The 27,521-nt window shown below is 47.2% G+C and overlaps 1 protein-coding gene across 8 annotated transcripts in view; it reads right to left on the reverse strand.

The window, feature by feature from the left end:
- ARHGEF9 (Cdc42 guanine nucleotide exchange factor 9) overlaps positions 1–27,521 on the reverse strand; it is a 201,798-nt gene that overhangs the window by 118,771 nt on the left and 55,506 nt on the right. For 3 of the 8 annotated variants that reach the window (XM_054075197.1, XM_054075192.1, XM_054075191.1), the window contains exons 1-2: positions 12,282–12,416; positions 8,268–8,329 (exon numbers count right to left, since the gene is read on the reverse strand). The exons of 1 other annotated variant lie outside the window; for it this stretch is intronic. In XM_054075197.1, coding sequence (XP_053931172.1) covers positions 8,268–8,297 — 30 coding nt within the window. In that variant the 5' untranslated portion in view covers positions 8,298–8,329; positions 12,282–12,416. Of the gene's footprint in view, positions 1–8,267; positions 8,330–8,432; positions 8,537–12,270; positions 12,420–27,521 lie in introns of those variants that run through there. 4 more of the 8 variants (XM_009566278.2, XM_054075193.1, XM_054075194.1 and 1 more) reach the window with 4 other exon arrangements.

The following is a 27,521-nucleotide window of genomic DNA, read 5'->3' on the forward strand; positions in this document are numbered from 1 at the left end:
CTACTACTACTACTTGAATTTCAACCTGAGTTGGAAAAAAAAACATCAGCAGTAGAAATAGAAAGGAAAAAACGGGAAATAAAACAAGCTAAACCAACCACCACTGACAGGGAGATGTTTTCAGCTGTGGGAGAACTCTTCAAAGGAACAAGTGGGAGTCTTTCATGCCCATCTGAGACAAACCAGATTCCTACCGGCGATTCCTGCTAGCTTTGACAAAACACGAGGGGATGTGCCCCAGGGAGTAACCTTCCTTTGGGGGTGAGGATGGCCAAACACAGAGGCTCTAAAAAGAAAGATTTGGAAAGTATGATGTGGGGTCATGTCACTTGGTCAGAGAGACAGCCCTTCCAGCAGGATCCCACCATCCTGACTGGGGCTGGCTTGCTTTGGGTGGCTTTTCATAGAATCATAGAGTCATAGAATCATAGAATAGTTTGGGTTGGAAGGGCCCTTAAAGATCATCTCCACTGCGATGGGCAGGGAAACCTCCCACTGGATCAGGCTGCCCAAGGCCCATTCAACCTGGCCTTGAACACCTCCAAGGGATGGAGCCGCCACAACTTCCCTGGGCACCCTGGGAAAGGGCCTCTCCACCCTCATAGTGAAGAAATTCTTCCTTATGTCCAGTCTAAATCTGCTCCTCTCCAGTTTATACCTGTTCCCCTTCGTCCTATCACTACAAGCCTTTGTGAACAGTCCCACTCCAGCTTTCCTGGAGCCCCTTCAGGTACTGGAAGGTCACTCTAAAGTCTTCTCAGAGCCTTCTCTTCTCCAGGCTGAACAACCCCAACTCTCGCAGCCTGTCCTTGTATGGGAAGTGCTCCGGCGGTTGGATCACCATGGCTTTTGTGCCATTCCTTTGTGCACTGTGAGCCTCTCCTGCATCTTCTGGCTGGCTACAAGGCAAGGATTACTGGCTGCCCTGAATGGTTCTGCCCCGGAGCTTACACCACGGAAGACTGCAAAGCTCCTACTGCAAAGCTACTATTTTTACTTCGGTGTTTCTACTTAATGCAGATTAATGTCTTAACTGCATCGAAATACCACAAAAGGCTTAGAGAAACAAAAAAGCCGTATTTGGATCAATTAATAGCAGAGAGCAGCTGTATTATTAATGAGTAACGACTGAAGGCTCTAAAGAGGTTCAGAGACCTCATCCAGCTGAACACTGTGTAAAAGAGTACAAATAATAAGGATGAAATCTGACGTAGCATATGCAAAATCTTTGAGGGCAAATTAATCCTTGGTGGAACCCTGCTGGCATCATTTGGCATCTCAGGTGGAATCCAAGACGTTGCTTTTAAAGAAAGAGAGGGAGCAGCCTGGGTGGGAGAGGCCCCTGCAGAGCCGGTCTCCCTCCCTCCTCCTTGCCTGCCAAGGGCAGGGTGGCATTTTCCAGCGATCTGTGCCCTGCTCTAATCCCATCTTCCTTGAACAGAGTCTTTTTCATCCTCAGTTGTCAAAGCATCCAGCAGGAAAGGGCAATTTCCTTCCGCATGTTTTAAAGGAAGAGAAAGATGTAGAAAGTGGGCTCTGCAGCATCACCCCTGGGGGTGCAGAGAGGCTGGCAATGGGATGCAGTTCCCCCAGACCCCAGCCTTGGCAGCACCCTGCTATTCCCCAACTGCTCCAAACACTGGACAGTCACACAGAGCTCAACACTTGGAGAGTCCTCACAGATGGTGGACCGAAGAGCACATCATACTGAACTCATGAGATTTCCTGGTTATAGCAGAGATTTTTGTGGTTTTAAAAACCCAGAAGATTTAAATTCTCTTGTCTCCAAGCATCAGAAAACCTGGGAGCTAATGGGGGTGAAGACAGAGTGCTCTGGATAAACAGGTTATTCCGTCACCATCAATTATTGTGTCTCTCTCAATTTTCTCTACAGCGTGTCTCTCCGACACTGTCCCAGACAGGGCACAGAGCTGTTTGCACTCTTGGTTTCAGCCGGCACAGCAATTTACAATTTACTGCCTCCTTGGGAAGGCTTTGATATTTTTAAACCACAACATAGCTTTCTTTTTGCTTGAAAGGCAACCACTAGCTCAGCCACAGCGGAAGTATTTGCTGTGCTCTGGGAGATGAAAGTGGTTCAAAACCTTTCATTTTTATTGGGCAAATTAAAAATAAACAAACAAGTCCTTTTCTTTATTTCCTTTAACTCTGCTCATGCCCGTTACCCTCCCAGGCTTTTGACGCATCCTTTAGAAACACACGGATTCCACTGAACAGCCAGAATTAAGCCTGGCATTAGAGATGGAGAAACCAAGATCTAGCACTGCCAAGAGGATAAAAGCACCCAACCACTGCGCTCTGCTCAGCGCCCCACTTCTTCCCACCTCATCGCGTGCGGCGCGATTCACAACACCTCTTGTGGCCCAGGGTGTAGGATTCAAACTCTGGACGTTACTTCTCTCTGACTTGAGACAGATCCACCTGACTTGGCTTTTTGTGCGTGCTTCTCTGTCTCTCCATAATTCACGATGCTCCCCCCTCCCTGCGACACTTAGGGAACAAGAAAAGAACTGTATGTCCTCTCTCATCCCCTTATGCCAAGGCACATGATAGCGGGACCACCAATGGTACCAGACGAGTACTCTAATGGCTGCAGAAGCCATTAAAATGGTGTTCAGCCCCCTCTGAGCTGGCACAGGCACAGCCACCGCGCTCCACAATGCAGGGAGAGCTGTGTGAGAGCAGGAGACGAGGGCTAAAAGTGGATGTTGACTTCACTTTCCCATTTGGGTGGAGGTGGTGGAGGTGGGTGGCCGCGAGCAGTGGGGATGCGGAGGGGGCAACATTTATTTCCAGCTGCACTCATGTGTGATTTCTCCCAACGCTGAGATTTTATAGAAAACAGCAGGAGGTGGGGAGTGGGGGAAATCAAAAAGGAAAACCACAGAGTCTGTAGGAAAACATGCAAAGGAAGAGGAGAAAAGTCATCATCACAGCCCTGAGACTCTGCCATTGCTACTGTGGGGTTTAAGAAAATAACAGCACTCTGGGACTACATTTTTGCCTCGGGTACAATGGAGTACAATGGAAATAAGGCCACTTGACTGAAAGGCACACACCGACGTGCAGTAGCAAAGCAATGTTAGAAAAAACTGCTTGCAGAAAACTGCCTCCTAATAAACAGCAAGGTTTTCTGTGCTCCCAGAGATTATGTAATGTGTTCTTGCCTGCTGCTGACTCATATTTTCCAAAATCTATCTAGGGAGGAAAACACATGCACATGTGTTTTAATCAGTAAGTTCTCTGTGCATGTATAAAGAAATATAGACTGAGATGCGCAACTGCCTGCACCCGTGTGCACATGCATGAAGGTACTGTGCATGAGGATGAGAGACAGGCATCTGTTCTAAAAACACACACTGGAGAGAGATTAAACCATCACCATTTTCTGGGGCAAAGCACAGCAACTGTTTAACATGGGGAGTGTAGGAGGAGAACAAGGAGCCAGGAAGCTACAGAGGGAAATGGCAAAATAAGAGGCATTGGGAAGGTGCTGCCTACAATTTCCAGCCAAACCTGGTCTCCGGGGCTGAGACATGGCTCCTACTGAGGTTAAAATCGAGCTGGAAAAATGGCTTTTCTGACAGAGGGGGCAACTGTGATGATTGCCATCCCAGCTCGAGGGGTAGCACCAGCACCAGGCTCCTCAACAGCCACCCCCGCCGAAGCGCTGGGTGCAGCAGAGGAGCAAAGCCAGCGCTTTCTAAACTCCACCAGCCTACAGCGTGGATCCTGTTAACACTTTCCAGGCTCAAGGTAAGCACTGAAGAAACCAGGCTCCTGTGGCTGAAGGCAGCTTGCTAGTCTCAAGCATATTTGTTCCTGGCCTGCAGGTTGGCGAGGTCTGGTTTCTCTGCTCTGTGTGTGTGTGTACTTTTTTAAGGAAAGACTTTCAGATGCTTCTGCAAAACCCTCGGTGTCCAGGAGATGGGATCGATCTGCTGCTGGGCATCAGACGAGAGATTCATCTCCCCTGGACCAGAGGAGACTGAAAATCTATCCAGATGTCAGTTCCTGATCACCAAATCAAGGCAGAAGCTCTCAGCTGATGACAGCTGAGTTTCCTCTCTGCCACAGCACGGATGCCCCTGCTCACAGCACCTGGCAGGGGTGGGAGCTGCCCACACCACCCCAGCGAGCCCCCTCTTAGCCAAGGGAGAGATGGCTGTAGCCGAAAGACACAACCATCTGCCTTGCACCATTGCCTCCTCTTGCCAGTGCGTTCTGGCAAAAACAGGAGGCAGCTCCCCAGTGCAGCACCCCGAATCCCCACAGCCTTTCTCAATAGGTAGGGCAGAGAGATGTGAAGCTGCTCCTGCCCCTCCTTACCTTATTCACACCTACAGAGAGGGAACAGTCACAGAATCACAGAATTGTTTAGGTTGGAAAAGACCTATAAGACCATCGAGTCCAACCATAAACCAAATACTGCCAAATTCACCACTAAACCATGTTGCTAAGCACTACATCCACAAAGCTTTTAAATCCCTCCACAGATGGCGACCCCCACCAGTTCCCTCGGCCTTCATCCTCCCACCCATCCACTTCCCCCTCTTTCACCCCTGTTACACGCAGCTATGCACATACACGCATTCCTGTACACAAGCACTACTGATACTCTGTGTTTTATGCATCCAGCTTTGCGTATCTGCAAGACTAGAGTAATATAATCCTAATTTAACACCTAAAACTACATAGAATCACAGAATGGTTTGGGTCAGAGGGGAACTCAAAGCTCATCCAGTCCCACCCCCTGCCATGGGCAGGGACACCTCCCACTGGATCAGGGGATCAAAGCCCCATCCAACCTGGCCTGGAACCCCTCCAGGGATGGGGCAGCCACCACTGCTCTGGGCAACCTGGGCCAGGGCCTCCCCACCCTCATAGGAAAATATCAGAGTCGATCGTCATTTAAAGGATGCTATTTCTTGTTTAATAGAAACTTCAAAACATTTCATCTGGATTCAAAACCTGCTCTATAATTGTCACTTTTTAACTTAATTCTCTTAGAACTTCACAAAAGACCAATCACTCAGCACCCCTAAAAGGCTTCGGAATAAACCTTAACAACAAACATTAAAGATTCATTGAAAGATTGTTCCAAGATTATACTAAAACTGACTGAAGCTCAACTAGATAAGGAAAGAAAGTTGCGTAAAATTAATCAGCACCTTATCAAGCTGGGAAGAAAGAATTTTAGATAACAAGCCTTCCCTAAATGTAGAACAAAAACTTCAGTGCACAACCAATGAAGAAAACCTTGTCAGATTTACAGAATACAGTACAGGAGCGTGGAAGGATCAGAAATAGTGCTGGGAATGTGCTCTGTGGAAATGCTTTGAAAAAAAACTGTTTTCTGATAACGCCAGCAAGAGCCTGGTGCTTTTTTTCAAACGAAACAATTTTACTCAACAAAACTTTCCTACCGATGTGTCCAGCAAATCAGCCCGGTGCTTATCACGGGTAAAGACCTTAAAGGTGCTTATAAAGGGTAAAGATCCTTAGAGTGTTTCTCTAAACCTCTATTTTTGTGGCTGAGGCTATATTGCATCTTTTCCAGCGTCAGAAACACCCCTACCCAGTCAGGATCTTTGCTACTTTCAAAATCCTCTCCCAGCATTATTCCAGTGGGAGCTGCAAGGGCTGTCACAGCCACAAAAACTGAGCTCCCCAACAGCAGCTCACAGAACCAAGAATGGGTACCAGGAGAAGCTTCAGCCCTTGAGGAACAGACACTCCTGGGGCAAACATCCCGAATATCAAGAAGGACCTGATGCAAACAAAGCCCATCAGCAACATCCAAGGAATTTGACCTCATGACTGGTGAGACTGAGTCAACTCTCTGGTGGCTCAGGGCACATCCAGGGTGCTCAGCTCCATCCCTGCCTCAACGACAATTATCCTCATCATTCCAGGCAGGATGTGCTCTGCAAAGCTCACCATAGGAGGCAAGCGGGGAAGCAGATCTTGGGACAGAGGCTGTGGTCTTGAGAGGCACAGGATAGTCAGGCATGCTGCTTTCCCCATGGAAAACTAAGCAGGAAGCACCACTCCATCTACAGCCCCACAGCAAACACGCAGACCTCCCTGGGGCATGGCAGCAACGCGGCGCGTTCGAGAAGGAGAGGATGCTGGAGCACCCAGCTGCCCATGCTTGTGATGGGGCAGTAAGATAATTATACAATAAATGAACTGATAAATTAAGTTTGGAGTTAATCCCCTTCCCAAAAAAAAAAAAAAAAAAAAAAAAGGAAAAACAACAGACAGACTGCTGGCCGGGCTGCCGTACCCCATGCTGTGGCTACGGGTGATGCCGTCTGTTGAGACCGTTTTCCCTCTAGCTGTAGCATTGTCACGGCAGGGCTGCCTGCTCTCATCCAAGCACCCATCGGGGCTACGACTGCCAGCCTTGCAAGTCCTGGTCAGGTCCAAGAGGAAGGCAACAGGGCTAGAAACAATTCATCCCTCAGAGACTCAAACCAGATCACTGAGCACAGCAGCTCACAGAGCAGCCCCTGCTTTACTCAGCCAGAGCTGCTGCCTAAAATAGAAACGCAGTTGCTGCCAGCAATCTATACATTATGTTATATATATGTCTCAGCTGATGCAAAAGAAGGGGCAGCCACTAAACCACACGGGACCTTCCACATGGGCACAAATAGACTTTTCTGCTCCTGAAGTCTGCTATGCTGGGAGCTCCAAAATCCCCTAAAAGAGATCCTCCACCAGGCTGCAGGCAGCTCACTCGATGGTTCCCCAGCACACGCCTGTCCCTCCAATAGTTCCCAACAGCGAGGTTCAGATGCAAACATACAATCCAGAAACCAAGCAGCATGCCTGCCTGCCCTGAGGATTCTGAGGAGGCAGCACAGCCACAGCCAGGAACGGGGGAGCCGAGCTTTGCTCCTGCTCCCAGCTCCCCTGCTAACTCCCATCCCACCGCCACGGGCTCTGCTTCCCTGGCTCTGGGAGGGGAGCGGGGGCAGCTCCCCAAAACAGCACATCCCTACGGCATTTTCTGTATGAATAGCTTGAAATCAAGACCCTCTTCTTTCAATACCTCACGCGGGTGCTCCTTCACCCTCTAAGGCCTCTTTAATTCAGGTGGTAAACTCTCCCTCCTGCCCAATACGTTCACCAACAAGGAGAGATCTGCGGGCTCCTTGCCCCAAGCTCAGATCTCCAAGTGAACAAGCTGTCAGCACGATGTTCCCAACGATGCCAGAGTAATACCCCACAAAAGCTGGAAACAAGCAGTCAGGGCTGCATGATCCTCTGTTGGTGAGAAGAATAGCAGGGTTAGAGACAACCTGACCATCTTTGGGCCCTTTCAGATTAAGATTCACTTCCACTCTGGAAAGAAATTCAACCATAACCAATACAATAAGGAAAATAAATTATGGTGCTTCCAGCAGCTCTTCCTCCAGGAGCATCTAATTTTAGTGAGAACCATTGACCACTACAGTCTGCTGTCTACAACAGCTCCAACGGGCAAAACCCAGCTCCGCGCAGTTGGGCCAACGTGGGGACAGCCACGCCGTCCCCCTGCACTGCCAAGCCCTGGCCGCCTGAGCAACACTTTGCCGCTATGGAACACTGCAAGAAGGGGGGAAACAGCAGCCCATCAGTCTTGGCTGTGACCAGTAATGGGTTCTGATGTTCCTTTTCTACAACTGGGAAAGAGGAGGCATGAAGTGGCAAAGGAAAGTGCTTAAGGCCATAGAGTACATCAGTGGCAAAGCCAGGACCCAGCGGAACCACCCTCTGCCACCACTGTAACCCTCAAACAAACTTCCTTTTCACAACAAGACAAATATTACATAATTATTAATATTTGGGAGTTTTCCTTAAGCTTTCTAGCTTCTGATCATTGGAGACTCTGCACATTAGAGGCAAATCCCTGTCCTTTATCCAAATGACTCACATATTATTTCACTGGGAGAGACACTTTAAGCATGGTTCTCACACCCAGTTGAGAAAGGTGCACATTGCGAATGCAAAATATAGACACCCCCCCCTTCTCCCCAACACAGATGCAGAATTAACACATAGCACACACAGGACGGGCAGAACACATACATGCAAGCAAGCAAGCACTGTACACAAAGAGCACTGATCTCCCATCACAACCAGCATCCATCAAACACAGAAACCAAGGACCACCAACCAAATGAAATGGACAATACAGGAGAGGGCTTCTAGTCACAAATAAAAGCAAAACAAACTGAAAGAAAAAACAAACTTACATGGATTTTAGGCAATTTTCCTTCAGACATTATACACAGCAGTGGGGCTGTGTACTGAATACCTGATCCAAAAAGAAATATAACCACATTATGCAAACAAATGGGGGCAGGAGTCAGGTGAACATGCAGCTCTTAACAACATTCATCTAGGGGATGAGAAAGCACCTCTGCATTCCCACAGAAGGGCTCGGATCTGGGCAGATCTTCATTCACTACAAAGCAAAAGCAAGTGCTGCGCTGCTGTCATCCTGGGGGAAAATCCAAGTGGTAGGACAGAAAAGAGTCATCACGTCAGAGACCTCTGAGCTGTCCCATCCCCCTTTAATTTGTCATGTGAGGTTTAAAACAGAGGTGGGAAATATCCAGGGTGGGGGAGGAAAGCCTTTAAAAAACCAAAAGGAAGCCCTGTTATCGGCCTTAAAGAAAAAGTACTAAAATCCTAGCGACCGCAGAGATAGCAGGGAGCATCCTAACACGGATGCTTTCTCTGAAGCATCTAAAGAGGGAGAAATGAACCCTTCCCCCGTGGCAAGAAGGGTGCCTGAGTCTTTAAGACGGTGGCTTGCCGCTCAAGAGGAATGGACTTTTTACGGACTGTGTGAAACAGGGTTGCTATGATACAGTTTGAGGCTTTTCCATGAATCCTGTGGCAAATAACATCGAATCCTGCTTAAGCAGACAAACAGCAAGGCAGGGCTCCCACCATCGGCCCTTAGCAAACACACAGGAGCAATCACGGGAAGATTTCATGCATTATAAATTTTCTATTTGCATACAAATGAATATTTTTTTCGTTGGGGTTGTATTTTCCAGAGGGTCAGTGCTTTGATTTATTGAAAGGAATGATCCCTCTTCCCCATCCCCGGCCTTGAGCATCCCTACAAATGGGAAGAACTTAACATGTTGGGGGTGAGTTATGGGGCCAAACTACTCCAACCGTGACCAGCCCCACATGTGACCTGGATCGTCCCATGGAGCTTCAAGAGAAGGAGAGCTCCACTACATGTAGCTATTTTTCAGAGTGCAAATCACAGCCCGAATTTTGCAAGCACAGTCACTTCGAAGGAACTCTGTCGCCCCAAAAAGCTGCTAATGCAGCCTTTTATGGATTGAGCCGCTCCTGAAATTCACAGCAAGATGGAGTTGTTTAACTTGCTAACCGCTCCTGCAAACCAAACAGTTCCAGGCTCCACTGTGGGCTCGGAAAACGGAAAACAGAAAAATGCAGGTGCAAAACTACACAAACGGGGTTGAGGCAAGCGGCTCAAGGCCTCTTTGAAAAGGTGGCCACTGAGGGCCAAGGCTGGGAAACAGAGATCAAAGCAAACATGCAGAAATCTCAGCCCTTCCTCACTTTTCAGGCTTTTTTTCCTCTTTTTCCCCCCCCAAAATCCAGCAGAAAACCTGATCTAACAGGAATGGTGTGGGCACAACAACAAAGTTTCCTGCTCCTATGTTTCATGCTCATACTGCTCGGCACAAACCCGTGTCCTTTGACTCCACCATCTTTTGCGGGAATAACAGGTCAGAAAGTTGTAATAAAGCAACATTAATTCTCTCAAGCAGATTCAACGATGGGCAAAAAAAAAAGCTCTCAGAGATCGTTTCCCCGGTAGCCAAGTGTGCACAACAGCCTCACCCTCCCCATGCACCCCCCGAGTTGGAGATGCCCCAGCACCACCCAAACCCACCGATGGAACCAGGAGGGGCTCACAGGCTTCCTGACATGTGCCATGAAACACACCGCACCGTATACCCCGCTCCCAAATACCACCCGAGAAGTCCAAGCTCTGGATCAAGGAATGCACTTTCCCGCACTAGAAAACTGAGTTAAAGACCAAGCATTCCTTGTAGAAATCATATTGAAAGGTAAACCTTCAAGCCAGAGAGCTCATCATGAGGAAAATAAACATTCAGACACAAAGGCATCCCATTTTTAACCCCCTGGTTTGTTTAGGATTGTTTTCTCGCGGTTCTACCCTTACTCCTCCAAATCACTATGTCGCTTAAACCCGATCCATTAAAAAGACAATTTGGGCTGTTCTTTGACTGATTCCCTTCCCTTTGCTCATTTATTATACTTCAGGAGATTCTGCAACCCATAAAACTAATGACATATGATAGCTAATAGGGAAAGAAAGCAAATTTCAGCTTTTTAACAACTCAAACCGTCCTGAGCATCAATTTATAGTGTTTTTTTAAAGTAGCTTCACTCCACCTCTCAGGAAGCGAAGCTGATACCTCTTGCACCGAGAGCTACAAGTGAAGAGGGGGGAAGAGAGCCAGCAAGTACCAGAGGATCTTCGCTGCACTTTCAACACAGAGTCTTGTCTTTCCTAGCCATTAAGATGGGCTACAGCCAGTAAACACTTCTTTTCAGCTTAGGGGCTGACTACTACCGCCCCAGGACCCAGGGAACATTTTTTTTCTCTTTTATTTTCAGCTAAACCCACTTTGAAAGTGCCAGATTTGCAGCATTTAACTCAATTTCCAATCACGTCACCAGCCGAAATCAGCTCCTGAGCCCAGGTATGCATTTAACTTGCAGGCTCTCACATGAAAATAACTCTCCATCTCCAAGCTACAGCTACGTATTTATGAACCAGTTCCATGATGGGGTTTTTTGCCTGATTAGTAGAGGACGTCCAAAAACCAACAGACAGCTGGAATTAGCACGCACGAGTTCAATTATCACGGCAATATAATATCTCTTAATAATAAAATTCCAGTGAACATCAGAAAGAGATGGAAACACTTCCAAACTGTGACTTTTTTTTTGGTTTGAGCAACTCTGATTTTTTCAGAGGGGAAATATTAAAAATCCATAAGGTTTCTAAGAGAAACACAGCAAAGCCATATTTTCAAGAGGAATAACAGAAACACAGTAAAACTGTATTTTCAAGAGGAAAAGGCACTACTCTTTACAGCCATTCCCTTAATGTTCTCTCTCGACTTCACACACCCGACACCCCCCACCCCCCCCACCCCAGCTCTGCTTCCAAGCTGTAAACATTGCAATTTTGGTCCAGACATTTTCCAGCAGAAGGACCTCTAACTACTGGACACCTTTCCAGCAAGCCTATAACATACAACTTAGCACTTCATTTGCAAGAAAATCAATGTAAATAAAGTCACAAGAACCAACCCTTCTCAAAATCCTGTTACCCTTGAGGTGGGTAAAGATTTTTCTGACATACATTACCCAAAATTATACAGATATATACACAAACACATGAGGGAAAAGAAAGCAAAAATGACATTTCTAGAGAAATCAAAGCAAAACCCAGCCCCTCTGTATCTGTTGCTTTAGCAAAGAAAAATAAAGCACGCATTCCCCTTTTTATCTTTGATCCCTCCTTCCCAATTTGCAGAGATATAAACCACATACAAACAGAAAGAAAAGCCCAGCAGGTTACATTTTGATCCCTCTCCCATCTTTAAAGAAACAAGCTAGCCTACATAAAGGTGGACGTAGAATTTGGAGGCTTTGGGGCTGAACATTGAGAAATCAAGTCAGATCATCAATGCAACACAGATAAATAAAGTAAAGATAATTTCTCTCCCTTGTTTGTTTTTGTGGCTGAATGTTATTTTAGCAAAGATTTAATCCTTTAAATAGGATTTCTCATATCCCCCCCCAAAAAAAAATGTCCAGAGCGATTCAATTGCACACATCACCACCTCTCACCTGGCAGCTACATGGTTACTCGCACAGACATCGCACGTTAACTGCTTGCTAGAAATCGCACACAAAATGACTTATCATTATTAACTCGAGTCTCTGTTTTAAAGGCAGCAAAACAACACAGCCAGCGCTTACAACAGACAGATATTTTCACTCTGCTGCTAACTAAATATTGACAGCTCTATCTTGCTAGCACAGAACAATATATGAATGGATTACTGCTATTTATCACATTTAAAACCTAGGCAAAAGCAGCTACACTTACAGGCATACTTAAAAGACAAGACATGACAAAAGATTTAGGGAGAGATAATATACCAACGTCATACATATCACAGCGAGGCCATGTTGAAGCTCAACGCGTTTCCCCCCTCAGTAAGAAATCTCTCTCTCTTTCTCTCTCTCTCTCGCCTTTCTCTCTCTCTCTCTCGCTCTTGCTCTCTTGTTGAATTGCTAGTGGTAGTAGTAGTAGCCCCCAACAGCTCAGGAGAAAAAATCCATTTAACGAGTGCCCAGGAAGAACATGAGTATGACATTCACAAGCAATAGCACCACAATCACTGCAAAAACGACCACCGTTTGAACATCCAAGGTCATGGTGCAATGCAGAACACTGTAGTGTTCGAGATGTGGGGCTGGCAGATTTGGAGAAGTCAACCTCTGCTCTGTAAGACTGTCCATACATCCACCATGCTAGAATAGAGGAGAAAACTGTTCCTGGTTTTGGTTTTGTTCGGAATGCTTTGTGCTCTGCTTTGAGTTTATCCCCTATCTGCTGTCTCTAGCTCACGCTGGAGCCCGCTAAGTTAAGCATCATCACAACCAGTGAGCACTTAAGATGCAAAATCCTTCCTTTAGGAAACGAAAGCCAGCGCTGTCTGCAAGCTTCTCTCTCTCTCTCTTCCCCCCTCTCTCTCCCGGTCTGTCTCTTGCTGGCTGGCTTGCTTTTTAATTCGTCAAGCCAGTGCAGATAAGAAGCCTGTGTGAGTGTGACAGCTCTGCAAGCTGCTGCGGCTGCATCTCTCGGTGTGAGGCGGACCCTTTCGCATACTAATCAGCTCCAGTGACCAGGCAGCGAAGGGATCCTGGCTGTCAGTCAAACGCAAAAGGAAGCGCTAGCTCCATAAATACGCGAGTCTTCCGCCCGCCGTGGCAGGGAGCGCCATGCAGGCAGGTTTTTCCCCTTGACTTTTGCGGCAGTTCAGAAAACAGAGCTGTGCAGGGAGTTCTGGAAGCTGGCGTCACGGTCCGATGCCAATGCTGAGCTCTGGGAAGGCATCTCTGGTCTTTCTGTGCAACGCAGATCCTGTTCCTCGCTGCTTTTGTACAGCAGGGAGACATCTGCCCCGTCTGTGCCGCCTGCGCTAAGCTTCGGATGGGAAATATTAAATGCCAGCAAATAGAGCCAGTGCTGCTAGGAGCTTGCTCAGAACCAGGTAGGGGAGCAGGAGAACGAACGGGGAGGCAAAGCAGCCAAAATAACTAAAAAGGCACCCCTTGGTAATTTGGGAATTCATTGTGAGCTTGTAAGGTGGGAATTTTGTAGAGGGAATCACATTTTAGCTCTGTACAGTACCATGCACATCACCCCATCATAAATCCATCCCATGGCCTGAACTGCATTGGGTTTCTCCATGCAAAGGGTTAAACTGAATTCTCATTCTATAGTCAGAGATGTATAAAATGGGGGGGCAGGGTGGGGCAGACAAATGACAACAACGACACACGCAGGACGGGGGACCTTTATTCCTTGTACAGCAGCCAGAAAATTCACATACAGACTCAGTTTACAGTCCAGGTGCCAGTTGCTATAGGAGATCTCATTCTTAGATCCCAGAACCAATAGTTTCCTTAGAGGGGCATCACATACACACACACATAAAGATGTGCTCAGCTGGAAGAAGTAAATGATTTTACAGACAAAGACAAACACAGAGATGTTGCCAATCAATACGCATTACGCACTCAAATGTGCACCCAGAGGCTGATCACCAGCACCTTCCAGGAAACCTGCTCCTTCGAACACACCCAGGACATTCACACACAAGGTCAACAGCTACCACACAAGCACTTATTTTGTTCTTCAGCAGCAAACAACTACAGTTCAGGGCAACTTTGCTGCTTAAAGTGGAACAGACAGGGCCTGGAGTTGGCTCCCATTGCATCATCCTTTCTCTTTTGTCACCAGCATCTGGGGAAGGGACAGGTGGAATTATGTTCCTACCCCACCACTAGCCAACACTAAACTCAGCTGTTTACTGCAAGGCTCATTTTGTTTTGCTTCTTTTGCTATCTGTGTTGCTGGAGGGATGCCTCCAAAGGCACCTGTTCTTCACTATCTGTTCCCAAAAGAAGAGACCACATTGATGGGATGAGGGCCAAGTCTTCACAATGTCCTCCCTCCTCAACCTCTGCTGACACTTAGCGGTTTGTGCGAGACCAACGCTCGTCCAACGCAGCAGCATTCTCATTCCTGAGCAGCTTTGCAGCGTGTGTGGGCCACGATGCCACAGACGCAGAGGGTGGGTTGTGTTGAGCAGCGTTAGAAATAAGCATGGTTTGGGTTAATATGGTGGTTTCTTTTCCTCTCTTTTTTGTTTTGAATGATAACTAAAAGCCAGAGGCTGCCTCCAGCAATGAAGACCCTCTGCCCTGTTCAAACAGAGGATTTTGCATTCAGGAGAACAGAGGAAGGCAATTTTTCACCTGTTCATTTACAAGGAAGCTGCTTTAAACCTGCCTCAGGGAGCCCCACCAGCACACACACCAGGCTGTGCCTGGGTGATGGATCTGTGTCACCATCAGCTTCCAGACCTGCATCTCCCATCCAGAGGGCATTTTTAGGATAGTCACTCTGTCTAATGCAATTTTAGACTAATTAGAATAGCAAACATGTAATAGATGTGGATTATCAATTCTTGTTACGAATCATTTCCCAAAACAACACAGGCAATTGTGCCCCTGCACATGACAGTGAGGTTGAAATTGGATGGGCTTTAACACCCCTTCCAACCCAAAACATTCAATCATTCTGTGATTTTACAATGGACTCAAACACAGAGGCATCTTTATGGCCAGTTAAATGTTTCCTCTAAACAGCAGTGAGTACAGAGGGAGCCTGGGTCTAGACCCCAGCCTCAGCCCCACTTCCACAGAAAGCCCCGTGGAGATGTTCTACCTGTCCACAGACACCCCAAAGGCCTGCAGACACCTCCACAGACAGCCCATTCCTTGCCTTGTCCTGTGCTTTTTATGCCCTCTCAACACCAAGAACAGGAACCCAGCAACACGGTGTCAAGGCAGACGCCTCTGTGTCTTTGCGTATAGACAGGGGATCCAAAACCAGGCAGGTAGAAGCAGCAGAGGCCTAAGAAATATCCAGAAAAAAGGTGCAGTATCTCTCACACATGCTCAGTAGCTACTTCCGTAGCCGAAAAAGAGGATTTCACCATGAGTGATGTTGCTGGCAGGTCTCAGGCAGTCATTCTCCAGGAGCTGAGCCACTCACAGCGCAGGGGAGGGCAGCGATTATAAATAGAGGCAGTGAAGCCAGCCCCCCGCCTGAGCTGCCAGCTGCAGGCAGGAGGTCCCCACTATCCCACTCGCCACGTACAGCATGTGCGTCAGAAGCTGCTGCGGACCCCACGGCCGGAGGTGCTGGGAGAGGGGCACACGGCGCTGCTGCATCTGAGAGCCTCCGGCCGCAGCATCCCTCCTTCCCAGACCAAGCGCCCTGAAAGATCAGCACTGGGAGATGCAAATATTGGTCTCCAGTGAAAGCTGTGTGTAACCAAGTGATCAGCACAAACAGATCTACTGCACAGAAGCTTCTACTTAAATTATACTCACAGTATTCCCAGTAGTTCTTGCTGCTTTATATAATTTCCCATGCCTTCTACGTGCACGAAATGTTAATTTTACTGTGAAAACGGGTGATATTTTCTCCTAGAAGCCTTACTGAAAAAAAAACCCAAAACACCTACACATCAGGGGTTTATATAAAACCACCGCAAAGCTTAACTTCATGTAATGCTTTCTGAAAAGTTCAGTCTAAACTGTACAGAACTACACGGAGGAATAAGATTTGTAATAGTTACATAAAATGCCGGCTCCCCTTGCAGCAACATGCCTTGACACTACAGTCGCATGCAGGAGCACAATTCGTAATGCAAGATCAGTGACAGCTTCTGTAGGAGAAAGGAGTTTTGAGCTTCAGTTAGAGCTTTCACTCACACTCCACACACAACCATCAGTATAGATGAATCTGTATATATGCAGAGATAAAAAGAGAGAGTGTATTCTGGACTGCCAAATAACAAATCAGAAGGGCCACTAAAGCAGCATTAATTAAAATCTGGTAATGTTGAGGCAAGCTGATGCCCAGCTCTATTCCTTATGTGCGCAATGCATTGGGCTCTGCCACGTGAGCAGGACTCCCTCCAATGGATGTCTCCAGTCACCAGCACAACCTGTTTCCAGCTTAACAAACACAGCTCCGACTCAGGAGCCAGGTTTAGAATTTGAATGCTTCCAGGTCCCACATCCCCCTCCCACTAGCAGGGACATTGTCTCTGCAGGATGTGTGAGCCCCGGGTGTGTGGCCATACAGGGCTTCAGCTCCAATTCCCTGTTCTGCTTGAGATCCCTTCTGCAGCTTTAACAACCTCCACTGAAGCAACTGTCTGGACACGCAGAGCCACCTGTGTTCTCCCAACATGTCAGCTCCAACTCCCACCAACCGCAAACATCATAGAATCACAGAGCGGTTTGGATTGGAAGGGATCTTAAAGCCCATCCAGTTACACACACACTCACACTCACACCTCCTGCCATGGGCAGGGACACCTCCCAAGGCATCAGGCTGACCAAAGCCCTATCCAACCTGGCCTGGAACCCCTCCAGGGATGGGGCAGCCACCACTGCTCTGGGCAACCTGGGCCAGGGCCTCCCCACCCTCACAGCAAAACATTTCTTCCTGAAGTCATCTCAATCTCCCCTCTTACAGCTCAAAACCGCTCCCCCTCATCCTATCCCTGCTCTTGCTGATCAAGAGCCCCTCCCCAGCTTTCCTGGAGCCCCTTTCAGCACTGGAAGCTGCTCTAAGGTCTCCCCACAGCCTTCACTTCTCCAGGCTCTACAACCCCAACTCTCTCAGCCTGTCCTCCAGCCCTCAGATCATCTTCGTGGCCTCCTCTGGACTTGCTCCAACAGCTCCATGTCCAGAACTGGACACGGGGCTCCGGGTGGGGTCTCAAGAGAGCAGAGCAGAATTCTCTCCTTGCCCTGCTGGTCCCACAGCTTGGGATGCAGCCCAGGACATGGTTGGTTTCTGTGCTGTGAGTGCTCATTGCCGGCTCATGTTGAGCTTCTCATCCACCAGCACCCCAAGTCCTTCTCTTCAGGGCAGCTCTCAATCCATTAAATTAAGAAGCAGCAACTCTCTCTACTTAATTAAAAAGGAAGCAGTTGAACCCCAACACAGACCCAGTGAACTCTGTTAATGACGCTGTAGGAAGCAGCATGGTGGAGCTCTGGCATTTGGCATGAGGGCCTCAACTCTCCCAGGCCAGGAAAACCTGCTTGTCACTCAGACAACAGAGATAAATTTTTCAGTGAATGTGGGGAAGTTTCAAACAAATCACACAATGGCTTGTGATTCTGCGTGGGGATAAAAGTATGGTAGTGTTGATCTGGATGGAACCCATGGCATAGAGGGAAAGAGCTGCCAGTGACCATCCATCCTGAACTGCTTCCTTCTTTTGGATTATCCTCTTTGAGCACAAGCCCCATCTCAGACTTATATGGCACCGTGACAGAACTTCAACCCATCCATTCGAATTAATAAATCTTCCAGAGAGGAATTAACAGCTACAGCATCCAGGGACGTGGGGGCAATTGTTCTCCTATTCCCAGTCCAGTCTGCCAGGCACTTAGAGACTGCCACCAGCTACGTGAGGCACCAACGTGGACTTTGAAACATGGACATGGTTAGAGATGAGATGACCATCAAATTCATTATTTTCTTCTAAATCTAGCCAGGAATTAAACTCAGGGATTCAGAGATTAAAGGCCAGTGATATTATGATTTCCTAAGTTTCCAAAAAGGAAGATTTTCTTAAACTGAGAGTTGCCTCCTTTTACTTTCTCTTCACAGTAACTCTGACACAGAGCCCTCCACTCCCATCCTTTGGCCAGAGCAGAGATGCCAACTCCAGAGCTGCTGCAAAAGGCAGTTTTATCCTCAAAAATCTCCGTGACCTTTTATGTTTATGGACTAAATCATAGAATCATTAAATCATAGAATGATTTAGTTGGAAAAGACCTTTGAGATCATGAAGTCCAACTATACCTGTCCACTTCTTAACCAGATCCCTGAGCACCCGATCCACCCATCTTTCAAAAACCTCCAGGGATTGAGACTCAACAGCTTCCCTGGGCAGCCGTCTCAGTGCCAGAGAACCCTTTCAGGAAAAGATGTTTTTCCTAATATCCAAACATCCCCTGGAGCAACTTGAGGCCATTTCCTCTCGTCCTATCGCCTGTCACTTGGGAGAAGAGCCCAGCACCCACCTCACACAACCTCTTTTCAGGAGCTGCAGAGAGTGATGAGGTCTCCCCTCAGCCTCCTCTTCTCCAGGCTAAACAGCCCCAGGGCCCTCAGCTGCTCCCACAACCCCTGCGCTCCAGCCTTTCTTCAGCTCCATTTCCTTCTCTGGACACGCTCCAGACTCTTAATTGTTTTCTTGGAGTGTGGGACCCAAAACTGAACTCAGGATTCGAGGTGCGGCCTCCCCAGCACCAAGTGCAGGGGGACAATGACTTCCCTGCTCCTGCTGGCCACACCACGGCTGAGCCAAGAAAGGACACTGTTGGCCTTCTTGGCCACTCCTGGCACATTGACTAGCTTCACAGGAAGTAGTAAAAATCCCAAACACTTAAAACTCCTTAGGAAAACTCCTTAGCAAAACTCCTTAGCAAAACTGAGGAGCATGCAGAATGGGGGAATATTTGTAAAGACTCAGACTCAGACTGATTTCGGCAGTTAAAAATTCTCTTTCTAGTCACCCACTGTTTCTTGCCTCTCCACTCCAACCTCCAAATACAAAGGTTCCTCACAGTCCACGCGAACTTGGGACTTTCTCCCAGCAGCTCCTTCTTTCTTTCAACCTTCTTCCTTTTCCTTGCTCCCCAAATCTCCTCTAGGAGCTTTTATTTCCCCTCACTCTCTGTCCCAGCCCTCCCTCCCACGGCAGCTCAAGTGTCTTCTACCAGAGAGATGAACAAAGTGGTGGGGTGGCTGGAACCAGTGCAGCTTCCTCCAGCACCTTTCACATTGACTGCACAACACGCTTTAGTAAACTCACAGCACAGCTAGATGAACAAAGGATTTCATTTACAGAACTAATATAAAACACAATTACAGAAAGACAATGGGAAAGAAGGAGAGGTGGGGAAGGATAAGACGACAATCTCAAAAGCTGTTGAGGCATAAAAAGACTTCAGAGGAAGAACTCCACAAGAAGAGGCGGAGTCGAGAGCCTGCAAAGCAGTGAAATGGGAGAGAAAGTGGATGGGGAAGAGGGCAAAGCAAGATCTATGAAGCAAGCTGCTCTTGAAGCGAGGGTGAATGCTGGAAAAGAGAATAAGTTAAGTTTTTAAGCCCACTTTTGCAATGTTTGGAGAACTCAGGGCACTGCTGGAGGTTGAGCTTACTGTGCTGCTTAACCTGTATGACGAGCTGGCCAAGAGCATTATATAAGCTCAGAGGCTACAGAGACAGACACAAGCATCTCTGGGTCACTTCTCTCAGCATTCCACGAAAAAGAAAAATGGCAGTTTCACCAAACGAAGGGAAGCGTCACATTGACCTTCACAGCTTGGCCCTTGGTAGGTGTGCTGTACACAGACACACAAAGTGCAGGCAAATTGTAGTAGGTGAACTCTTTCCCATTCTTCACCAGCTCTATTTTTATCTCAGAAAACAAGAAGTGAAACACAATAGATTTATCTCCCCACCTAGAGCCTGATTTATTTATAACCATTTCATTTTGTGCTAACAGCCCAACAACAATCAAAGGCAGGGCAAGGAGGTTGCAATATACCTGTGCACCAGTCCTGGTTAACCACCCTCTTGAGAACTAGCCATGCTCCAGACAAACAGGTCTTAACCCCTGGAGCAAAGAGCAGCAGCGACATGTCAGACACTAACCGAGGTTGGCCTTGGACCACATCTGGAGCCCTCAATTAATCCTAGTTCCTTCTACAACTAGAGCCAGCATCTCAGCAGATGGTGCTCTTTCCTCTGTCGAAGAACAAAAATACTTGCATGATGCTGCAAGGGGTGAGGGAAATAAAGCCAAAGCCTTGCCACACTGTTGTCTTATAAAGTGCCCAGATGTTTCTTCCAGAGCACCCTGACATCTGAATCCTCACTGGTGTCATCTGCGCCCTAGCACAGCTCAGTGTGTCCCTGCTAACCTCCTGCCCTCGGCTGCTGTGCCGTACCACATGTACACAACCACGAGGCTCTACTCCAGCACTGGCTGTGCTACAAGAAGGAGCAATGTACTGATAACATCATTTTTCATAGCTTTTGTAACACCACACAAATCATGCTGGAATGGCACCGACAGACTGTCTGTCTGGGGGGTTGCCTCCATTGTGCTTGTCTGGATTGCAGTGAGAAAAACAAAACTTCTATTTTTAAGTTTATTTGAACTTAAAGCATTAAGACAGACTAAAAACTCATGCCCCTGGCAATCATGTTGCAAGTGCTTTCTTCTCTCCCTGCATCTGCTCCACACCCCAGCCTGTACGCTTGAAGCATCCTCCAACTCCAAGTTTTGAAAAAGAAAAATAAAAACCACCCTCAAATCCAGCAGAAATGAGATGTGGTAACACCAGTTACCCTGGCCGCAGACTTCAGAGACCAAGAAAGTTAACTTTAAATAGACCCCTCGAATTCAGGTGTTCATTTTGACAGGTTGAGAGAGTTGAGGTTTTTGAGCTTGAGGAAAAGAAGGCTGTGGGGAGACCTTAGAGCAGCTTCCAGTCCTGGAAGGGGCTCCAGGAAAGCTGGGGAGGGGACAGGGGAGGGCAGGGAGAGGATGAGGGGGAACAGTTTTGAGCTGCAAGAGGGGAGATTGAGATGAGATCATAGGCTGAAATATTTTGCCATGATGGCACAGAGGCCCTGGCCCAGGTTGCCCAGAGCAGTGGTGGCTGCCCCATCCCTGGAGGGGTTCAAGGCCAGGTTGGATGGGGCTTGGAGCCCCTGATCCCGTGGGAGGTGTCCCTGCCCGTGGTAGGGGGTGGAACTGGATGGGCTTTGAGGTCCCTTCCATCCCAAACCATTCTGTGATTCTTTCCATATTGGGGATGCAGTGCCCAGGCAGAGCACTTCGACTTACTAGGAGCCCTTACTCAACACTGTGGCAGAGAGGAGCAGAAGCCACAGCCCTGCTCTGTGCAGAAATAGCCTGCAGTTCCTTGCAGCCCTCCACAGACTCCTTTTGTGATACTGCTGGCTTTTGCTTCCCAGGATTCCTCCTTGTCAAGATATTGAGTAAAGAAGAAAACATCTTATTAAGACATTGACCCATGGGTCTCATGTTCTTCACACAAATTAACCTAGAGAATTAGATGTGTTTCATATAAATCATTTTCTCCCCCGCTCTCTGCCTCCCCAAAAAGGAGAGGGAACAACTTACTGAATCTGGCACTCTTTTAATGAAGAAAATGATGCAAGGCAACCTAATGAAGTAGGAATTCCAGCTGGATATCTGTAGGTTTATGAATAGATCATAAAACACTCATTTCTATCAGCAGTAATATCAGCATTAAAAAGGAAAAAGAAGTTGATAGCTTTTTTATATTTTTTTTCTTTCTCTCCTCCAAATGAGTCAAGTGAGTACCAATAGGCTTTCCTTCCCTATTCCTATTCCACCCCAGCTCAGTGGGGTCACTTGCAGAGCTCTCTAGCACAGGTTGCACTCCCCACCTGATGTTATACAACAGCCTTCCAGGAACGGCCAACGCTGCCCTCCTGCTGGCTGCTCGTGACAATGTGCGACTGCAGGGAACCAAAGGGACTCTCGCTGTGTAGGATCAGACAACAAAACCTGCCTGCTGGAGGACATGGGGTAAACAAAACAGAAAAAGAACTGGTACTCCGTTGGCTTCTTCAAGAAGAACAAATTGCGCTTCTGCATCATTAATCAGCAACATAGAAGTGCACTGGGGTAGAGCTGAGGTCTGCTGTGCTATCCGAAATTTGGCATTTCCTAAATCCTGAGCGTTTCAGTCCACAACCTGAAAACCACTACAGTAGAGAAGGCATGGTGTCATTTACTGCATACCTAATGTTATCTTGGGTTAAATCCGAGGAATTCTGTAGCGTGGCAGAGTAGAAGCATAGAATCATAGAGTGTCCTCAGTTGGAAAGGGCCTACAAAGATCATTGCGTCCAACTCCTGTCCCTGCACAGGACACCCCCAACATTCACACCGTGGGGCTGAGGGCCATGGCCAAAGGCTTCTGGAATATTGTCAGGCTCAGTGCCGTGACTGCTTCCCTGGGAGCTGTTCCAGGGCTTCACCACCCTCTGGTGGAAGAACCCTTTCCTAATGTCCAGCCTAATGTGCATCTTCCTGCTGTTCCATCAGCTAAGTCAGAAACCCCTCTGAACAGAGCACTTGTGCATATGAATGCACCTCTTTGGGTTCAGTGAGGTTCATCAGAGCCCTGGACGCACAAGTGGACTTGACTTCTCACTCACTCCCTCCTACAAAACCAAGTCAGAGATGTCACAGCCTGAAATTGGCTCCCAGATAGAACACCCCTGGTGCTCTCTAATGGACTCTTCTTCCCTTTCCCTGCCCACATTGCAAAATAGGTAACTTTATTTATTTCTTTTTCATATGACATCTTTTCATAACAATAGAAACTATTGGAGACAGAGATAACTTGATGGATTTTACCTATTATCTAACCGCTTAGTCACTCAGGGCATTAGTCATGTTCAAAATAACAGCCAGGCTCAAAGAGATTTGGAGAGCAACCGTTCTAGAGCAGGAGCAGCTAATGTCATAAACACATTAAGATGTTCGCTTGGAGCAGCTCAGAAATGTTTCACCAAGTGTTGAAAAAAAAGAAAAACCCTTTCATGAGATACAAGGAGAGTGGATTTTCAGCAGTTAAAAAGCACCACAGTTTACAAAGCCTGCTGTGCTCAAATACTAGAACACTGAATGCAGGAGGGACAGATGGACTTGATGACCACACAGTGCATGTGGTTTCCTAGCGAGTGCATCCTGTGCGATGCTTTACAAAATACTGCTGCATATTTCTGTGGCACGCTCCAAGAAACGGTTTCAAAGGGTTTGCCAGACATCCCTGATGAATCACTGGGTATAACTACGGAAACAGAGAAGTTACTGGCATGTCTGTTACCCAGCAGGTGGGAACTGGGTCACAGAGCCATGGTTTGTGCGTGGGACTAGAGCCAGGCCTCCTTCTAGCCATACTGGGGATGGACACAGGGCAATCGCCAGCTTATATCAGGTATTCATCCAAATATTTTTATATAACGTAACATCAACTCTTTAACGTGCATGTTTTCTGCATAACCTTACAGCAACACCAGTAGGAGGCTATGACTGAGAGCTTAAAGAATCCCCAAACTAGAGTGAAATAGAAAACAGAGCAGAAGCTACGTGGTGAGAAAAAAATCCCACCAAGAAATGTACTTGGTAGGGCTGACCTAACACTTTGGGAGCTCGACCGCATTGCAACACACACAGTTCTCCAGCGCATGCAGAGGTCATTCAATCTCCTCCAACAGAGACCCCAGGATGAACAGGGATAAACTTGCAATAAACCACTTTACTGTGGCAAAATGCCCTCCTTGCTGAGGCTGCAGGGTATGGAGATGTCAGACCAAACAGCACCCTCAGTGGGACACCCAAACTGTTCGGCACTGTGGCTTCCCCGGGGGCTTCCTTGCAATGCACTCCACCAGCCAAGCCAAGTGCTCTCTGTTCCCTTTGATCTCCACGTGAGTTCAAGGCACCCCTTAAGTCCCATTTTTCCCAAGTGCTTGGAGACTGCAAGATCCTTTTTCCATCCCATCCTGGCCTGGCTTCTCCCCACCCACTGCATTAGCATATTCGAACTTTCAAACTGAAAATCAGCCCCAAACTCCTTTCTTACTTTTTTTTTTCCCCCAGACTCTACATTGAGCTTTTTAGGATTATGGAGTGCAAGTCTTTGTACTTTAAAATATCCCATAATTTGCAGACTGACAAGTTGGTGAAGAATCAGTAATGAAAAGGCAAGAAAGGTCCTGGCTGCCGCAGTGCCCCAGTACCCCAGTCATGAGCATCACCATTTACGGTGTTTGGCCCTTTTATTCATTGAATTCCCTTTTAGCATATTTTAAGTTGTGATGACAAAGAAGGGCAGGGATAGCATGAGGCGAACAGTTTTCAGCTGAAAGAGGGGAGAATGAGACGAGATCTCAGGAAGAGATGTTTTGCTGTGAGGGTGGGGAGGCCCTGGCCCAGGTTGCCCAGAGCAGTGGTGGCTGCCCCATCCCTGGAGGGGTTCAAGGCCAGGTTGGATGGGGCTTGGAGCAACCTGATCCAGTGGGATGGGCTGGATCAGGGCTCTAAGGTCCCTTCTGATCCAAACCATTCCATGATTCGGCATTGCTGGTCCCTTCTGACCTCAAAATGCCTGAACTAGGAAAGCATCTCGTTTCCCTGTAAATCTCTTGAATAGTAATATTGAGCTCTAAACCATTCTATGATTCTGTGATTTACAACACCTTACCCTTTGTTGATGACAGCAATGTAAAATATCAGCAGATTGAATTTAATTATTCAAACAACATGCACTATAACACGTGGCTGTGTTTGCCTGTGGAAGAAACAAAAAGACCAGGACTCTGTATCCACTAAACCTAACGGCTGCACTCACTTTGACTTTCTTAGGCATATCAAGTTCAGAATCGGAGCCTACATGAGGAAATAACAAGGAAGGTGCACACTCGTCTTTCCTCTAAGATAGCCAAAGGCTTGGGGAAAACTCTCCCTTTGTCAGATAAAAAAACTGTATTATGGCCTCAAGTTGTGCCAGAGGAAGTTTAGATTGGATAGTAGGAAACATTTTTTCACTGAAAAGAGTTCTCAGGAGCTGGCAGAGGCTGCCCAGGGCAGTGGTGGAGTCTCCATCCCTGGAGGGGCTTAAAAGACAGGCAAATGAGGTGCTCAGGGATGTGGTTTAGCAGTGGACAGGTACGGTTTCACTTGATGATCTCAAAGCTCTTTTCCAACCAAGCAATCCTATGATCCTATTCCAGAAGAGGCTGTATTATGGCATGACGGAAACCAATTCATTTGAGTGCCATGCTGGATCAATACCCTCTCTTAAGAACACCTAACTCAATGAGCATTGTACTTGGAACGCTGATCAGATGTTTCAATTTATTCCCATCACTACTGATGACAATTAGTTTCATCTTTCGGGGTTAGAAACAGATACCAGCCGTTTAGCAGCTCAGTACCAATGAAGCATGGAAAACACCCTCATGGGATGCCAGCATAATTGGCAAAAGATTAATTGTTTAAAAAAAGGAAAGCAGCACATGCAAAGGAGAAAAAAAAGAAGCCCCAACAGCTTTATATTACGGAGTAATAGCTAGGTTTAAGAGGCTGATTGAGAAATAAAGAGCCAGCTGCAGTGAGAACAAAAGGTACCATCACTTGTAAAATATTGGCGACATGCTATTTAGAGATGAATAACATAGAGAGGGGGCAGGTCTGATTGTCTAACCCAACGCAGTACTGAGAACAACAGCAAGTAGTTTAGTCCTTTCAATAAGTGATAGGATGAGGGGGAATGTTTTTTGGCTGAAAGAGGTGAGATTGAGATGAGATCTTAGGAAGAAATGTTTTGCTGTGAGGGTGGGGAGGCCCTGGCCCAGGTTCCCCAGAGCAGTGGTGGCTGCCCCATCCCTGGAGGTGTTCAGGGCCAGGTTGGATGGGGCTTGGAGCCCCTGATCCAGTGGGAGGTGTCCCTGTCCATGGCAGGGGGTGGAACTGGATGGGCTTTGAGGTCCCTTCTGACCCATTGTATGATTCTATCAATAAGTCAGTGTTGTGCAGAACTTCTGAATCTGTCTGAATTCCAGGTTTAGACCCGCGTGCCTGAGCAGAGCAAAGCCCAGGGATGCTATTCAAAGCAAATCTCTGTTTGTGTTCTTCAGTAGATACATAGAAAATAGTATCAGACTAAAAAAAAAAAAGACAGCTGAAAACCTATAATAGAGGTTCAGTGCTCATGAAAATTGGTCCAGCATTGCTTTAAATGAAAGGCTAAGGTTCTTCACCATATGGCAGGCAGCTTAATGCGTGTGAATGGATCAGACAGCCTTTGCTTAGGAGTAAACTGAGCCATTATATATTTCAGTAGCACGTTTTTAGCCAGTAGACCAAGATGATAATGTTTCACACTGACATGCTGAAATGCAGCTAATTCTGGGATGGAATAACTCATTTGTTTAACAGAGTACACTAACATGATTCAACACGTGAAGCATTGAAAATTAACTCACCAATAGGAACAGTAGGCAAACCCTGCATTAAGCTGAATAGAGCTGTCTGCATTGGCATCTGGCCAGGACATCCCGACCAATGTGCCGTGGCTTGCAAAAAGGGATCAGAATTTGTACAGACCAAGCGTCCCCAGGACCTTGGTTTTATAGTGCAGCTGTAAGAGTGCTCCCAGCAACCCACCGCATCCAAGCGCTGGAGCACTGTTCACCCGTGGAACCCCTCGGACCACAGCCAACCATCCCTGAGGAAGCGGGCTTCATGCTTGCAAGCAATTGCAAAGACCTCTGACGCATTTATCCTCTTCGGATCAGTTTTACTTTTCAGTTTAGTCATCATTTTTGACTTAGAGGTACATGGAGTATCTTCAATACTGCTGAGATTGTTAAACTGCTGGAGAAAACACAGATACTGCAGCTCGCTCTCATTTTTCCCTTACTAGAAGGAACAATATTGGGAAATTCCTGGGTAGAACCTGCTTCAAAAGCAAACACTGGAGTTTCGATTTCCATGCTCTCCCCCCCTCAATATTTTATTTTTCAATTTGCCCCAAAAAATACTTGCTATTCAGCAGCTGCTATAATTTCTCTTTAAGAGAAGGCAAAGATTAGACTAATCAGAACAGAACAACAAAGTCTAAGTCCCTTATTGCCAGCAGCTAGAAAGGAAGCTGGGAAGATAAGAGGGAGAGAAAGTGTCAAGCCTTGTGCTATGTCAATTAGGAAAGCAGTTTGCCCTGCACCGCATCCCCTCCCCGCCAGAATTCAGCAGTTACTCCGGAATAAAGGAAAAAGGATGAAAGAGCCACATCCAGCTTTTCCATCACCGCTTCTCTTTCAGCACAGTAATCTCTGAAAAATATAAACCAAAAATGGGTGAAAGGCAATTTGTGTTGCTTAGACACCGGCAGAGAGAGGAACAGTGCTACGCTGATGCGTGTGGCAGCAGGGAAGGCAA

This window comes from Cuculus canorus, chromosome 10, assembly GCF_017976375.1.
Source record: "Cuculus canorus isolate bCucCan1 chromosome 10, bCucCan1.pri, whole genome shotgun sequence".
In the NCBI taxonomy this organism is placed as follows: Eukaryota; Metazoa; Chordata; class Aves; order Cuculiformes; family Cuculidae; genus Cuculus; species Cuculus canorus.